The 17,040-nt window shown below is 42.0% G+C and overlaps 1 protein-coding gene across 1 annotated transcript in view; it reads left to right on the forward strand.

The window, feature by feature from the left end:
- LOC117253104 (clustered mitochondria protein homolog) overlaps positions 1 to 16,119 on the forward strand; it is an 18,029-nt gene extending 1,910 nt beyond the window's left edge. Inside the window, exons 2-29 of the mRNA XM_033620450.2 lie at positions 756 to 899; positions 2,413 to 2,522; positions 2,686 to 2,857; positions 4,252 to 4,389; positions 4,489 to 4,643; positions 4,737 to 4,891; positions 5,691 to 5,813; positions 6,151 to 6,283; positions 6,378 to 6,470; positions 6,599 to 6,765; positions 8,031 to 8,210; positions 8,324 to 8,761; positions 8,848 to 8,921; positions 9,017 to 9,121; positions 9,403 to 9,503; positions 9,598 to 9,750; positions 10,658 to 10,720; positions 10,860 to 11,092; positions 11,192 to 11,276; positions 11,408 to 11,561; positions 11,659 to 11,798; positions 12,099 to 12,179; positions 13,069 to 13,194; positions 13,307 to 13,416; positions 13,534 to 13,627; positions 13,711 to 13,836; positions 13,942 to 14,015; positions 15,232 to 16,119. Of these exons, the coding sequence (XP_033476341.2) occupies positions 851 to 899; positions 2,413 to 2,522; positions 2,686 to 2,857; positions 4,252 to 4,389; positions 4,489 to 4,643; positions 4,737 to 4,891; positions 5,691 to 5,813; positions 6,151 to 6,283; positions 6,378 to 6,470; positions 6,599 to 6,765; positions 8,031 to 8,210; positions 8,324 to 8,761; positions 8,848 to 8,921; positions 9,017 to 9,121; positions 9,403 to 9,503; positions 9,598 to 9,750; positions 10,658 to 10,720; positions 10,860 to 11,092; positions 11,192 to 11,276; positions 11,408 to 11,561; positions 11,659 to 11,798; positions 12,099 to 12,179; positions 13,069 to 13,194; positions 13,307 to 13,416; positions 13,534 to 13,627; positions 13,711 to 13,836; positions 13,942 to 14,015; positions 15,232 to 15,898 (4,299 nt within the window). The 5' untranslated portion in view covers positions 756 to 850 and the 3' untranslated portion in view covers positions 15,899 to 16,119. The remainder of the gene's footprint in view (positions 1 to 755; positions 900 to 2,412; positions 2,523 to 2,685; positions 2,858 to 4,251; positions 4,390 to 4,488; positions 4,644 to 4,736; positions 4,892 to 5,690; positions 5,814 to 6,150; positions 6,284 to 6,377; positions 6,471 to 6,598; positions 6,766 to 8,030; positions 8,211 to 8,323; positions 8,762 to 8,847; positions 8,922 to 9,016; positions 9,122 to 9,402; positions 9,504 to 9,597; positions 9,751 to 10,657; positions 10,721 to 10,859; positions 11,093 to 11,191; positions 11,277 to 11,407; positions 11,562 to 11,658; positions 11,799 to 12,098; positions 12,180 to 13,068; positions 13,195 to 13,306; positions 13,417 to 13,533; positions 13,628 to 13,710; positions 13,837 to 13,941; positions 14,016 to 15,231) is intronic.
- The last annotated feature ends 921 nt before the right edge of the window (positions 16,120 to 17,040 follow it).

Genomic DNA, 17,040 nt, shown 5'->3' on the forward strand with positions numbered 1-17,040 from the left:
AATACAGCATGGCATTCTAGCAATAACACACAGGTCACCTGCATAGCCTAACCCAGATATCTCACTGTTTGGTTTGGACTGAGATATGTCCAGGTATGTGTGACATGTGAATGTAGTAGGTGTTGGCATAGGCGTAGGTAGGTGTAGTGAGAGAGAAACCACATCTTGGGACCTAGTCACACCCATTTCTGCCAAATTAACTGGCTTGTGGTTGTATTTTCAGTAAACTGACTTCACTATCATGAGTATGATATGACATCACTTTCACTTCACTCTCTTGACCTTAGATTAGAGGAATAAGTTTTTCTGTTTCCATTAAAGCACACAGATTCACTAAACGAACCATAACATTTGTAACTTGAAGTACTTTATATAAAAAGTGCCATTGTTGATCAGCTCAGGTCAAACCACTACCAAACATACTGTGTGCTTATTCCCACCTCCCCTCCAGGGCTTGTGGAGTTAGGGAGGGAGGAGTGAAACATGCCAGGGGAAGGAAGAGTGAGTAGAGCTAGACACACCCAGTCCAACAAAGTGTGAGAGACATGCACAGTAATGAGCCTGTGTGGAGCAATAAGAGGGTGTGGCTTTTTTTTTTATACAAGGAGAACAGATAAGCTGAGTTTGCCTTGTAGAGAGGGGCAGGAGTCACAATCCTGAACAGACAGCAGCTTACTTTCACTCTGCTGCGCTCTCTTTAACAATCCAGCTGCACGTTTCCACTCACCCTCTCCGTCTCTCGTGTGTTCTTCCAGCAGTTTGAAGCAAGACTTTGAGGGGGGAGCAGCTTCCAGCACAGAGAAGAAGAAACACAAGTGGACAGCTCAAGAAAAAACTGCAACACGCAGCCATGAAGGACAAAGTGAGGAGAGGTGGAGGTAGAAATCAGGCCAAGGCTGGTAAGAAATCCCTGCGATGTGTTTTTCTCTCTGTCTCTGTCTCTCTCTGTCTTGTTTGTACTTTCCTCTTCCTTCTTTTTTCCTATGGTGCCTCCCTCACTGAAGAATGTGAGGAGGGTGGGAGTTTTAGCACTGCACTGCTGCTCTGAACATGGCTGATGCTATTCTGTGCTTTCACCAACTTTTTAACCACTGGGAAGATCTGCTCTGCACTTTTACCTTGTGAATTCTCAGCTATAGTCCTTTGAGGGCAAAGAAGAATAGCTTTTATTCTAATCTCCATGCACAGCTGTTTATCTAAAATCAAGAACCTACCACCTTTTTCAAAGCTCCAGCTTTATCTACCTTGTAATCCCTTTGCCACACTCTCTAGTAGGCCTTTCAGCTTCTTTGAATCTTTGCCACTCCCCTTCACAAAAGAGAATGATAGGATTAAAAAAGAGTGTGCATTTGCACATCTTCAGTTGAGGTAACTCTGGGGTGTCTATACCCTCCTCAAAAGCGCAATCGATCTGTGGGCACAGCATTATGATTGGCAGGTTCATTCATTTCAAAGTAAACCTACTATGTGACATATAAGGAAGGAAACCTACTGGCTTGTTTAGTTTTAGGTACAAGCCAACCTCAGAAATCGGTGCCAAGATAAACTCGTCAGGGCTGCAAACAATGCTGTCTTATGTAGTAGTAAGGCACCAGTAGAAAAGAGGTTGATGGCTTCATGCCTGCAGAGAGGAGGGACCTTGTTTCAGCGAATCACAAACACAGAAGCTATTTTTTGGGCGCTCTCCAATGGTAAAGTAGTCCCAGATTGACAGCAAGAGCTGGGGATTTACAGTACAATGAATTACAATCTTCAGAGATGAGTGCAAAGTGAATTTTCTGCTTTGCCGTGCACATGCCAAAGGTGTTATATATACAATATGTGCACGCATGCATGAATGCAGGCATGCTGTACTGCCAGGCTGTAAGTTTGTTAGTTTATGTGTTTTAACATTCTGCTGCCTCCACATGCCGGCGCTGGGTGTGGTTGTCCCTTCACCCTGAGATGACATGAAGGCCAGCAGGCAAATTCAACAGGTTTAGTCACACTGCAGGTTGAGAAACACGCTGAGTCCTGCTCTCCCTCTGGTTCTCCCTTCTGTGTAAAAAGGCAGACACACCCCACTTTCCCTTTCTTTGACAGTTTCTTGCATAAATTCACTCTCACCCTGAGGCACTGTGACAAACACACACTCACTTTTCAATCCAGCTCACAGCCATTTTATGGTAAATGAGTGTTCTTGTTTGATTCAGACAATGACATCTGAACTTGATAAGGCACGATTATGAATCATTCATTCTCTCATTCATTTCTTCATGCCTTTTCTAAAGCATTGTCTTCTCTGTGTGGTAGTGAGCTGGAAACTAGCCCAGCATGTAATGAGCGGAAGGCAGGGAAACAACCTAAACTACTTGCCTTTCCAGTGCGGTGCTCTGTGATTATCCTCACTTATTTTTTGTCTCTTTTAAACAGAGGGAATGAGCCTGACTGGTGAAAAGGGTGCCGCTGGTATCAGGCAACATGAGGAAACATCGTTCCCTGTGAAGATTCAGGGAGCAGGAGTGGAGCCATTTGAGCTGCAGGTATAAAACCAGACTGTTGTTTCCTCTCTGTTCCTTCTAGTTCTCTCTTTTGTTAATAATAAGATGGAAACCAACGATCCCGCAGAGACTGGATAACTAATGTTTTTATATAATAAACAGATTAATAATCTATATTTGGGCATTACTTGCTGTGTCTTTGTAGGTTCATGGATTCTGGCTCGTTCAAGACGCAGTAATGACTCTGCTTTCGAGGGATGAGGTGTGTCCACGTTCCAACCTATCACTGGCGCTCGCTGGTACCACTCTGGATCCCCTCGCAGAACTGCAAAGCCTCAAGGGGCTTAAACCAGGAGCCATCCTCCGCCTGGTGGAAGGTAGGATTGTTTTTTTCTCTTTCCTTTTTTTTCAAGAACCTTCCCTTTTAGTTGAGCTTAATAATAGTCAAATGGTCCAAAGGCTTATTTTAAGGTACATTGAGAAACTGCTTTTCTTACGCCTGTTTTCAAAATTCATACATGTTATTCCTATGGTCTAAGGCAGTACAAAAATATAGTAAGCATAACAACTCTCCTAAATAGAAAAACTAGAGTGCTAAAACCTGAATTTGTGATGTTATCAAGTATAAAGTCTGGAGCTATTCCATAGACAATTAATGGGGAAAGATGTTCTGGATTACACTAGGAGCATTTTCTGAGTATGGGTGCATTTTCTGTTTCAGGGCTGAGAATACTACAGCAGAATAAAGCTCATTTGGGTATAAAAAAGAAAGCAAACATATGAGACATTTGTTGGAGATTTACCTCTCTGGTTTCTGGCTTTGAGAGAGAGTAATTCATGTTCACAAATATTGACTGAACTTCCCTAGGTCACTATATTGAAATTCTTCATTAGGTGGCGAAGCTATACTTTATGAACTGTGCAAGGGGAAATTCAATTTTTCACTCTGTTGTTACAGTCTCACACACACACACACACACACACACACACACAGGTCTGACATACACACATACACAAACTAGACCTATACACATACAGAGGTGTCAGAGCAAGGGGGCTGCCTCACAGGATGATGGCCTAATAAAGCAGTTAGGCGGCACCTCTGCAATGCCTGCACCTCTTCAGCTACTAGTCCACACTGTATTTGTTCTGTGCAGGGACTTGTGGTTTTGGTTACAGTATTCTGTTCTGTATTGCATTAAATTGTTGTCAGGCCTTTTAACAGTATAACTTCTACTTTCTTACATGTCCATTTCTGTATCTACATATCGAAGGGTTATTAATGGTGTAATGACTGATTACAGAATCACAATATAGGACCAGAAAATCCTGTCAATAATTTCAGCACATCCATCACCCTTTCCCTTTCACACACACTTAAGTCTCTCTCACCTTAATGCAAGTTGCTGACTCACCTTTTACTGAGTCATCAACACAAGGTATGTAGTTGCAGAGATTACAAGTGTGTGCAAACCAATTTGTCCGTCTCTCACCAGCTAGCTGTTGAAATACTGTAACAAACTATCATGCAGGCCACCTGTTATTCTGTACAGTATATATATTCAGAGAATATGCATCATTGATTAACTGGCACTCAGTGTGCTTTTTAAATTCAAATATAACATCAGTATAAATACTCCTTAATAAATTCATCATGAATATATCACGATATCCATGACTATTTGTCCTGCACATTCTGGCTGTTTAAAAAGAGTCCACAGTTTTATAAATGTCACTGGAACCTTTTTATTACTGCTGTGTTTCTTTCCAGAACCCTACACTGCCCGCTCAGCCAGGATCCATCTGGCTCGTGTGCTGGAGCTGCTGAGAGCGTCTGGACCTCAGGATGCACTGAGAGAAGGACGCTCACCAAGCGTACTGGAGACACTCACACATGCACAAACACCAGGTACACACACACACAGTGCACTTACACAAAAGGTTAATACAAAGATACAAAAGTAACATGCAAGCTCATGCTGAGAATCTTCTTTTATTACCTCTGCAGACTCTAGCTTACCGAATGGAAAAAGCCTGAAGCGCTCTTTAAGCAACACAAAAACAGAAACAACCAACCAGGATGGAGCTCCTCCCGAGTACCTCCTGCCTGGATCCTCAGAGAGACCACTCATGGCCCTGCTACCACACAGCTCCCAACCAGAGGTACATCAATATCCAGGATCTGGTTTTATACTCGGCCAGCCCTCATTCACCCAGACACACTAACTCTTTGTGGCTTTATATTTGTCTCATCAGGCCCCCAGCTACTTGAGGGACTTGTCTCTTAGCTGCTGGAACCCGGTTCCAGGACACAGGAAGATACAGGGTGACTTCCTGTACATCACTGCAGTGACAATTGAGGGACGACGGTGTGAAATTACATCCTGTCCCAAAGGTTTCTTTCTCAATAGGTAAAGAAATATTTTAATGATAATTAAGAAAGACTTCACCCACAAAATGACCATTTCTATATCAATGTGTCAAACCGTGTCATGTTGGATTTGTGAAGAGAACTTTGATTTTCTCATGTGCCTCCACAATGAATCCAAAAACAGAGAAAGGTCTTGATGGATTGAAGTCATAGGCGACTGCAGCAAAACTATATCAAAACATCTGTTTACAGGTTTCACAAAACTCGTGCAGTATAATCCAAGTCTCATTTGTCCAGGCGCATTCTCAGTACTTCCCAAACAGACAGCCCTTTCTGACGGGGAACTGAGCTGAAAGTGAAACTTAAGCTCTCCTCAAAGCCAGACTCCATTGACGAAACAGTAATTTTTTCCTCACTGAACACAGGCGGCTGCTGCTCTACCACTGCCTTGACTGGTAATTTGTTATTTTGTAACTTTAGTGAATCCAAATGAACAAAGTCTGATTGAGGTTAGTTATTGATTGGTCCAGACTGATCTGCTAACTGCTAACTGATCGATCATTTTTGGAATCTTTGGTCACCAGAGGCATGCAAGAAAAATTAACTTTCTTCACAAAGTCAGTGTGATACAGGGTGAGTAATTGTTTACCAACTGTTTATAGCTGAAATAAATTACTGTAGAAAATGTATAGAAGGCCAATGATGTACCCAGCAGTCTTATTTCCTTTCTATCTGAGTAATCTACATTTAGACTTCTGTATACATGTAAATATAAATAATTGAACTTTAATATTTAAGTATAATTTCTAGTTATTTCTCTTTTCCCTTCTTTATCTCAGGTCTACAGAAGAAATGTTTGATCCTCGTCCTACACAGTCTTCCCCAGTTTGTCACAGTCTCACCGACCTGCTCTGTAACATCAGCCCTGCCTTTAAACAAGCTATGACCACACTCAGAAACAGGTAACATTACCACCTAGGCATAATGAAAGCATGGATACTACAGTATTTTAAGATAAGAGATAAGCTAAGATAATTCTTTTTTTCATCCCACCTCGGGGAAGTTTGCAACATTACAGCAGCAGAGGGATAGTGCCAACAGGAAGCTCAGTAAAAAAAAAAAATAAAAAAGCAATATATAAGTACATAAAATAAGTAAACTGTACAAAAACAAAGAGCAGAGAGCAATATATTAAGCAAATTTGCCAGAATCAGAACAGTGTGATTTTGGAGATGTGTCTGTTCCCATTTCATGTCAATGATCATAATAACTTATACTGTAAACTGTTTCTTCCTTTAGGTCTCAGTTACCTCCAGTGGAGGTGATGCCTACTCCCTACCACACCCTGAGCTGGCTTGGGCCTCCCTGCACCTCCCGCACTCACAAAAACACCTTCAGCAGACTGGGAGTGGAAGAACAGCCAGCAACGCAGGTATTTTACAAGACCGCACAATGGCTTGTTGCTATTTATTGAGTAGCATTCTGCTGGCTTTGATATTAAGTGTAACTATGTGTGTTATGTGTAGCCTCCAGATTGGAATGAGGAGTTGCAAGTTGCCAGAAATCTTCCACAAGGCAGCCTGGAGGAGAGGCTGCAGAGAGAGAGAGCTCTGCTTCAGGTGACATGAAAAGCTGTAATTTAACTAAAAACAACAGCAGGAAAGCTCAGGACTCCTAGGGCATGTTTTTTTTCTTTGTTTGCTTAACACCTCGTCCGCTTACCTTTATTTGTACCTTTTTTTTCCAGGTGAACAGTGCATTTGTTAGGGCAGTGATGCAGGGTGCTGAATCTGTTGTAGATGGCTTTGTGGAGCCAGTGAATGGAAACCCTGAGGACCCAGCTTTCCTGTGGGGTGGCCTGTTTATGAGCCAGGGGGCAGCAAGCACAATGTTTGGTGGAGACAGGGGTCGCAGGTGAGAGCAAACCAAAAGGTCACTGGCATGATCCTATTGATGGAAAGCCATTTATTCCGAAGTGTGTACATAGTCTCATAGCTGTTAAAGAAGTATTTCAATTCTGGAAAGATGGTCTTTTTATAAAACTGGGTTGTTTATGCAGTAGAGAGACACAAATACTTTTAACATTGGTGCTACATGATCAGAGAAAACATAGGAAAAGGGCTGTGGTAAACCTACAACTACCAGAATGCACTTAGCTGCACCAGACCAACAAACGCTGGTGGGAGATGTAATGCAAGATTGTCCCAAGCCCCCAGAAATAGCATGGGCTTTGAGGCCAATTTTACACAATGGCCAAATGTGGAATTACAAATTCCTGATCTGTCACTTGATGCCATGGGGCCCAAAAAGACTTTTTCCTGTAGACTTACATTGTGAAAGAGATGACTGTAAATCATGGCTAAACCAGAATTTAGCTGCTCAGCCAGCAGAAGCTAGCCACTTGGCCATGTTTGGCCACTATAAGTCTCTAGTGCGCTTACTCTATGGACACCACAATGCCATTGAATCTGAGCTTGTTTGGCTTTAGTGCCACTGAGGAACTTCCATAGGAATAAATGGGGGCCTGCCTTCAACACTGTTTCCATTTCTCTTTATACATCCATGGCTTGTCCGTTTTAACAAACAACAACATGGCAGCCAATTGGTAACAAACAATCTTGTATTACAGTTAAACGGTAAGCTAAAATATGTTTTGGAAATAATTTTAGGTGAGAATTAGGCAACGCAGTAACAGATTCTTGGTTCATATTTGATCAGCAATGCCTAGTTTTACTGTTTAATCTCAGCCTCTATTTTAACATTACAGAAAACAGTATGGCGCCCATATCTTGTTTACAAATTCTCACATTACAGCCAAACAGTGCACTAAACTTTGGTCCGTGATGGCAGGCATACGAAAATGCCAAAGTATAATCTTGAGCAACGGCTCAAGATCCAGCAAAAATCCACCAGTTTTGAGTAGAGAGATGAGCAGGCAGATCTGGGTGCTGGTAAGATGGAAGAAGGTTTATCACAGTTCATCTACATATACTACCCACATTGTTATGATACAAAGCTGGTTGAAAAACAACAAAAAAATCCCTTTCAGGATTAAGGACGTACACTGTGGCCTCCTGCATGTGTCTGATAAGAGTATTAGAAAAAAGGTTTTGTTTCACTTCTAGGATGTCATTGATTTGGCACTGACTATGGAAATGTTTCCGCCTCTCAACTTGCAGGGCTGCTCAGAGGCTGGAGCTTCAAGGAGTGCAGGCCTACAATGACATCGAGGGGCTGCAGGGGCTGCACACTCTCCCTACAGCCATTGTAGACTACAGAGGAGTGCGACTGTCTGCTCAGGGTCTGGCCCCTGGGTTGGAAGGCTCAGAGCAGGAACAGGCTGCTTCTCCTGCCGCAAGGTAGTGGATCCATTATTCAGCAGTCCTCTGTGGTGATGGTGGTGTCACTTTGTAAGGCAGACATTTGTTTTTGTCTTTTTTCTGCTAATGGTCTTACTTCTTTTGCTCTACAGAGGCTTGCTGTACGGGGTAAATGCAGGACACCAAGAGTCCCCCCAACGCAGACGGCTGCTAGAGCTCTTGGCTCTGTCTGCCAAATCACTTTCTCTCCAGAAACATGTTGTCGTGTCACCCAACGGTCACAAGGTACCACTGTTCACTTCACTGGATGCTCAAGGACTGTTGGGGGCTGATGGGAGGTTCTACGTACTGGATGTGTTCAGGACCTTCCCTGCTGATGCCAACTTCTGCCCAGAGGTGGAGATGGAAGGTCAGTCACTCACTGGAGAAGAAGAGAGTAGCAAAAGCTGTGAAGAGGACAAGGAGAAGAAGGACTGTGTTAAAGAAGGTTGGCCGGAGAATTATCACACGGACACGGGGCTTCCAAAGAGCTTCCCTCATGGACTCTGTAGACTGAGACCAGAGCTGATGCAAGCCTTCATCCAGCACAAGTGAGTTCTACTTTAAATAAAATACTTTTAAACTCAGTTTTTAAGTTTTTCCACAAAGTTGAAGTTTTGTTCTTTGTTTCTTTTAGACATTGCCAGTTCACTCAGCATGTCAGGGAGACTTTGGACGAGAATGGAGGCTTTGAAGAATGTGCAACAGCTTGTAAGAAGTGTTTTTGTAGATCTAAATGAATGGAGACCTCAAATAAAGTGAAACTTGGGCTATTTTATACTTGACAAATGTTTGTTCACTTGCAGGTGACTCTCGAGCAACGCAGGCAGTACGAGCTGCTTGTAAAGAAGTGGGCTCAGTCAGCGACATCATCTTTGAGATGCGCTTTAGCCCAAGTGTCTTCTCTTCAGGTACCAGGAGAAACTACACACATTTAAGGTCCAATGTGTAAGATTTAGGGTTTGCTATAATGGCAGAAATGGAATATAATAAGCATAACAATTTTTCCATTGGTTCATAATCACGTAAAAATAAGAATAATTATGCTTGGCACATGGGAGAACTTTCAGTTGGTTGCAATCTGCAACCCTCACCGCTAGATGCCAATAAATCTTACACACTAGACCTGTAACACTCAGTCAGATCTTTTGCTAGAACACAATGTGACAGGCTTCTTGTGCTTTGTGTCCAGGAGCAACCTTCCCCTCTGGTGAAAGTAAGTCAACGATGCTTCAGGAGAGGTTACTGAGGGAAGCTGCAGCTTTCATCATCACACATCAGATACCGGCCTTTGTAAGTGGATCCATTGTTTACATACTATAATAAGCCCATCTACTGCAAACATGAAACCAGCTCATTATATGCATGTGTGTTTGTGTTTGTGCAGGTGGAGTATTGCTTACAAAGCAATGAGGCACCAATGGATGGAGCTTCTCTAAAACGGGCGCTACACCAGAAAGGCATCAACCTCCGGTATCTGGGCCATGTGATCAAGAACATCAGCCAGTCGGAACACAAGGAGTGTCTGAGGCATATAACGGTGTGTTTGATTAACAAAAAAGTCAAACTTAAAGGGACAGTTCACTCCAAGATTAAAAACACACATTTTTCCTCTTACCTTTTGTGTTATTTATCAGTCTGGATTGTTTTGGTGTGAGTTGCAGAGTGTTGGAGATATCGGCCATAGAGATGTCTGCCTTCTCTTGAATATAATGGAACTAGATGGCACTTGGCTTGTGGTGCTTTAAGTGCCAAAAAACTACATTTACAAAAATATCATCAGCAATATCTACAGTATTTCCAGAAATCATGACCTAGTTACTCAAGATAATCCACAGACCTTGTTATAAGCAGTTTTAATATAGACAGTCACCAATCATATCATTGTGTTGAAGAGACTGTGCATTTACTCTTAGACGGGTGGCTTATGCTCCTTACAGCATGACATGTAATCCTTATTGGCGTCCTTTTGGGCTGAGCTGTATTGTTAGCTTGCTAGAGGTGCTAGATGAGCTAGCAGTAGATGCATGCTTTCTTCTGTGCAGTGATACGGTTGGCAGGTGTAGTTTGGTAGACAGAAAATAGTTCCTACATGTTCCAACTGCTCACAGCAAGGTCTGTGATTATCTTGAGTAACTGGGTCATGATTTATGTACAGAGACATTGTTGTTGAGTTGTTCAAATGTAATTTTGTGCCACTTTGAGCACTATAAGCCGAGTGCCATCTAGTTCCATTATACTCAAGAGAAAGCAGACATTGATATGACTGGTATCTCCGACATTCAACAACTGACACCAAAACAATCTAGACTGATAAATAGCACGAAAGGTAAGGGGAAGAATGTGTATTTTTGATTTTAGGGTGAACTGTCCCTTTAAACTATTCCTGATGATGTACTTACTCTACTAAATGTGTTTTCTAATGTCCCTCTTTCCGTCTTTAACAGAGATCAGTCATAGGTGAAATTTTCATCCGTTCAACAAGAAGAGTGTTCAACAATTTCCTCCAGGTACTTCACAGTATTCTGTCTGAGCATTCCTACCCATTTTTGTGTTGCACACCTCAAAGTGAGGTGGTGATGTAACAGCACGTGAGGGGCCACACACTCCAGAACAAGTTAACTGCAGCCTCTGGTTATGTCTGTGCAGGGTGTGGACATGCCTAGTCTCTCTGCAGCTGTCAGTCACTTCCTCTGCTGCCTGTTGGTTCCCCACTTCACTCCCACTCCTGTGGGGGAGGAGACTAAAAAGAAGTCAAGGCGGCGTGGCCGAGGGGCTGGGGCCTCTGAAAGCACGCCCTGGAGCACGCTCACGGGGGCTGAGCTGTGGAACCAGGTCTGCCAGGATGCTGCTGAAACATATAACATCCCTGACAGCCTTGGGTGAGGACACAGTCTTTGTTTGTTCTCCCCTCATGTTTGTTTACCTATGCAGTGGCTTAGCGTCAGTTTTAGAACAACTGTCATTTTTCTCTGTAACAGTTCTGGTCCAAACCATCTGGTGGAGCACTATGGCCTGCAGAAGCTCTCTTTGCTCAGAGAGTTCTGTTTAAAGACTGGAGTACAGGTAACGACACCTGTCACCACATCATCTGAAACACATACATATTAGTTATTAGTATATTAGTAATAAAAACTTAAAGAGACACTGTATAATTAAAGAGGAAAATATGTTTGTTAATTCTGTGTCCACACTAGTTGAGACTGAGAGACTACGTCCTCGACAACCAAAATAAAGCTCCCATTGGTCCAGACGATGTCCTCAACATCCTCCCTGTTGTCAAGCACATTCATATGCCGACTGTGGATGCTACAAAAGCACACCGAGCTGCACAGAGCTTCATTCAGAAGGGTGAGTCAATAATCCCCTGCGCTGTGGATTAATGTATCTGTTATCTTTATGCTCTGTGTGTGTTTTTGAACAAAATGATTGTGTTTCCCAACTGCAGGTCTGCTGGATCAGGCCCATGAACACCTGAAAGAAGCAACCTACCTGTTTGGTAGGGTGTGTGATGACCTGCACCCCGAGGCCTGTTACTGCCACAGCCTGATGGCCAAGGTGGCATTTGTGCAGGGAAAGGCAGCAGAGGTAGGTTCAGTGCTCCACAACTTCTTACAGCTACATAAACACATTTCCTCAAATACCTTACATAAGTATATTTAGAGGTACTTTAGAACTCGTCCAAAATGTTTGAGAGGGAATTATTGTACATTTTACTCTGGTACATTTATCTGACAACTTAGTGACTTTGCAGAAGATTTAACAGAGTGTAACACACTGCAAAGTGTCTGTGTCAGTTTTATGAGATACTGAAGTGATTGTATTTCTTTATATACATGAAACTGGCCATTAATTCTTGTCATAACTATCGCTGTCTCTGTTCTCAAGGCTCGCAGTGTCCAGCTCAAAGCAGTGACCATCAGTGAGAGAGTGCTTGGCTTTGACCATCCAAACACCATCCTGCAATATGTGAGTATTAGAGTTGTTCAGATACCAATACCAGTGTTGGAAATGCCTCTGATACTGCCTAAAATTCTGGACGAGGTATCAGGCGAATATGCAAATCTATATACTGATCTAATACCACGTCATTTATGTATTAGCTTTAAAGTAGTGTCACACCTGGAAAATATGCTAGTTTTCCTGAAAATGATTTCTTCTTTGAAGGTCTAAAACAGTGGCCTACACAGCAAGTTGCACTGTGCAGCCACTGGCAACTGATGTTTTAGAGCGCCATAGAAGAATTGATTTGTGTTAAATAATGTAACATTACCTGTCAACAAAATTTCCGCACTTGGGCAATGTTTTAAACAGGAAATCCCACCAGTAAAAAGGCAACGTGTAAAATATGCAAGGCAGTAGTTTGAGAGTGTGGCAATAGTGCTGCCAATTTCAACAGCGGCAATGTTATAAACCATTTAAAGATGCATCACACACAAGAGTATGACAAGTTCACCAAAGCAAAGGAGAAAAAAGCAGGACAAACTGCAGCAGCAAGCAATGGGAACTGTATTCCAACAATGAAAGAAATTTGAGAGGCAGCTGGCAAATTTGTTGAATTTATTGTTCTGAATGACCAACATGTTGGTCATCAAAAATGTGGGATTTTGCTGCTCAGTATCGGTTGATACGCAAGTTCAGGTATCAGAATCAGTACAGGAAAAGGAAAGGATAGTATCGAACATCTGTAGTGAGTGTAGCTACACATGTCCACCAGAGGTACTATTACTGTAAATTGAACTGGTGGTCACCATGGAGACAGATATAAACTGTACCCCTTGGTCCATGACTACACATTTCATATGCACTGTGTCATGTGTGTAGAGTGTGATTGTAATAATTTTGTTGTCAAATGTAGGCCCTCTTGGGTGTGTATGTGTTCGCTGGAGGAGAGATTGCCCTGGCCCAGAAGTGTTTCCTCAGAGCTCGTCTGCTAATGCTAACCGTCCATGGAGAGGACCATCCCTACACTGCAACACTGGATGTAGGTTACAACACCTTTGTGTTCACCTCAAGCACATAAGAAGTCTATTTTTTTTAATCTGTGTAAACAATTTTTACTTTACGACAATGGCAATCCTCTTGTTTTCTTGCAGAGCTGTCTTGGGTTGGTGCTGACTGGAGATCAGAGAGGGCAGTTCTTAAAGAACGCCCTCAGACTCAACACCTCCTTCTTTGGCCCCTCAGGTCTGCACACTGCTCTCAGGTAAGATGCCACTTACAGCTTGCACTCATATTTTGTATAAAAAGTGATTAATTTGAGTTATTTTGTCCCCTTTTTAACATCATTACAACTTCTCTCCCTGGTTTCTTGTCTGTGCAGCCATCACCTGTTGGCCCAGTGGATGTGCAGCAAAGGTGACTACAGAGGTGCCATGACCCACGAGAAAGAAGCCCTCACTGCTTACACCGCCATGGTCAGTACTATCTGCATGTGAGACTGTGCAAGAGAGCAGTTGGTTGTATGTGCATGTCATTTGATGGTTATTTTCTTTCTCAGTTCGGAGAGGATCACACTCAGACACGCTGCAGCAAAGAGTTTCTGTGCACCATAACCAAGCAGGCAGTGAAGGTGGAGCGCTCTCTCAGACAGGCAGGAGCTGACAGCACGGAGCAGGCAGTGGAGGTATGCCCAGGAGCTCATGTGGGCTCTGATAACAATAACCTGTTTGAATTCTACAAAGTATAAGCAGAGTGTGTTTATTTATCTGCCTGTCCTCTCTGTCCTCAGTGTCTAACCTCCTCAACTGACACTGTGCTGGAGCAATTGGTTCTGGTGACAGGCATCAAGAGCATCACACACAGGTAAATATTCACTGCAATACATATGATATGCTCAAAGATATATCATGCAGGATTTTCCTAATAACTATGTATATAGACTTGTACAGAGGAAATCCCTCTTAATCATCACCTATGACCCTAGAAGTTAAGGCAGTGTATTTTTCTGCACAGCCTCAGCTCTGTGCCTGTATTTTCTCATTGTCTTCTTATTTTCTCTGTTTGGGATGTTTATGGGCGTGTTTCCTCCACAACGCCCAGGTGAGGTCAGGGCTTTATCAAAAATATCATCCAAGAGACACAGTACAGGAAAAAAGTGCAAATATAGTGTTTCGAATATTTTTAATAAGGATCCATTAAATTTGATTATTTACATGATTTTTACTAGGATATATGCTGAACATTTTGCTGTGAAAATAAAACTGATGAATTCAGTATCAGTGATACTGTTTCTGATGTATTTTGTCATTTCTTTTTGACTTATCAGTCAGGAAGTACGCATATACTGTTATATCTGTGATGTGGCAGCATTCCCCATGATTAATATGATACAATAGATGATATTATAACACTTTGAAAAGGGCCATTCATTTAATTGCTTTACTAAGAATTCTGCTTTTAATAGCAAAAAAATTATAACAATTTTCTGGTTGAATCTGGAGCCCCCCAGCATAATGGAAAGACAGAGTTAAAAAAAAAAGTTTTTAATTATGGAAAGAATGACAACATGATCACAGCTGAGAACAAATGATTTTTCTTCTTCCGTTTCTTATTTCTGTTTATTTAATTGTATTTATTTTTATTCTTAGTTTTATTCCTATTAAACTTGTTATTACCATTGAAGTATTAACAGTGTTCAACGTGGATATGAGAAGACTTAAGTTAAATAAGTGCTTCTCCTCTGTGTTGTATGTTTTAAGTATAAAGAATAAAAAAATAAGTTAACAAAAAACCTGTAATGATGCATAACTTTTCTCTACAGCTTTAAAATGCTGAAGACATTTTAAAATAGACCATCTGAATACTTACCATCTGCTACTGCTGTTACAAAAATGTAAGAAATGCATTTTTAAAGGTAATTCATATTATAAGAACCTGGAAACTCTAAAGAACTGTACATAGAGTAAAATAAATTTCAAATCACCTTTTCAAACACAACTGGCTCCAGCTGCATGCACATGTATTACAATTATTTGTCGTAAGACAGGAAGTCACTTATGAATTCATTGTGTTTTCGCAGAGACGGGCTCCAGGAGTACAGGAGGAAACACAACGAACTAAAGGAAGCAGTGAGAAAAGAACTGGGACTCACAGTGTCTAACGGGCGCATCATCATAGAGACTGTAATTGGAGAGGAGAAGAACTCCAATCAAGAAACAGGAAGCGGGAAGGAAGCTGAGGATGGAGGAAGCCCAGCAGTGGAGAAAACCAGCGAGAGCCAACAGGAGCAGCCAGTGGAAGAGAACGTGGCGGTGGAGAGTGCTGCCGTAGTTTCAGCTAATGGTGATGTGGTGGAGCCAGCTGAAGAGAGCCAGCAGGAGGAGAAAACAGATGTAGGTGGAAAAGACAGTGACAGAGCAGCCGCAGATGCTGAGGTCAAGGTAGTGAATGGGGAGTCAGAGGTCAGGGCTGCAGGAGAGGAAACTGACACCAGTGCACCAAATGAAGTAAACACCAGCACAGCCAATGGGGAGGTCAAATCTGATGTAACAGCTGATGAGATGAAGTCAGAGTCAGGTGAGGTTAATGGTGAAATTAATGGAGCCTCTGACGCTGCTGTGAGCCCGACATTCCTTAAGAGTAAAGGCACCTGGGCAGATGTGGTTTCAAAGGCCAGTGGAGCAGGAAACACAGCAGTCAATGGAGTAGCAGGTAGTGCCACTGCTAACGGAGAAGCTGAGGAGTAAAGACATATCATAACAGAAAAACAGTGTTGTAGTCGAGTTTTTCCACGTCACTGCTGTAAGATAAAACTCTCCCAGGATCCAAGATGTATTTTAGTCCAGTGAACATGAAGCAGGTAACAGAGATGATGAATATTACTTTGAGTTGGAGATGTTATTGCTGATGCTGGGAGAGGGCTGTACTGAGTGCCATTTTTTTTCCAACAATAAACTTTTTATTCTGGTTTACCACTTACGTTGTTGACTTTTTTGGCATATACATACATAGTATATGCATGTGAACGTGGTGTGTGAAGGTATGATTCTGTTAAACCACCTGTGAGACAAACAACTGATAGGCCCAGAACACCACAACTGGAGTATCAATGTAAAAAGACTACACCTGTGTTCTTTCCTCCATTTACATTTATATACACTACTACCACTTTATAAAACATACCATAGTGTTTTCATACCTCCACGCTGGTGACAGCTATAGCTGGAGGTACTGTGTTTTTGGGTTGTCTGTCCCATTCTCGTAAACACAACGTTTCAAGATTGCCCTGAGGGAATTTCTTTTAACTTGGTGCAAACATTTCCTTGGATTCAAGTATGAACTGATTCGATTTCAGTTGTCAAAGGTCGAAGGTCAAGTCTGTCTAATTCTTGTAAACCCAGTATCTCAAGAACACCTTGAGGGAATTCCTTCAGACTTGGCTAATTATGACAAAATTTTACACAGATGTCTATTAGGATAAAAAGATTAAGTGATAGCCTTGTATATCCAAAAGGTCAACTTTACTTTGACATCAAAATGGTCTGCAAACACACTTTAATATCCATTATTATAACTCAGGAACAAAAGGGGAGACATTTGGTCAGATGCTAAATTGGTGACACTACTCTTGACACTGTGCTGATTGCATAGATCTACTAAGCTGCCAGGGGGAAGATGTGTGTGAATAATCCATGTTTTGGATGTCTGTCTTTGCAGCAACATCCACATTTTAAGCATTGTAAACTGTCATGGCTACACATGAGTCTGGACAGACATAGATGTAAGCTGCAACTTGACTGGTGTGCGGAGGCATACAACTGCAATGTGGTAATACTAGTTTGTTTTTATCTTCCAGACAGCAGCTGATATAGTTCATGGTAAAAAAGTT

This window comes from Epinephelus lanceolatus, chromosome 9, assembly GCF_041903045.1.
Source record: "Epinephelus lanceolatus isolate andai-2023 chromosome 9, ASM4190304v1, whole genome shotgun sequence".
Lineage (NCBI taxonomy): Eukaryota > Metazoa > Chordata > Actinopteri > Perciformes > Serranidae > Epinephelus > Epinephelus lanceolatus.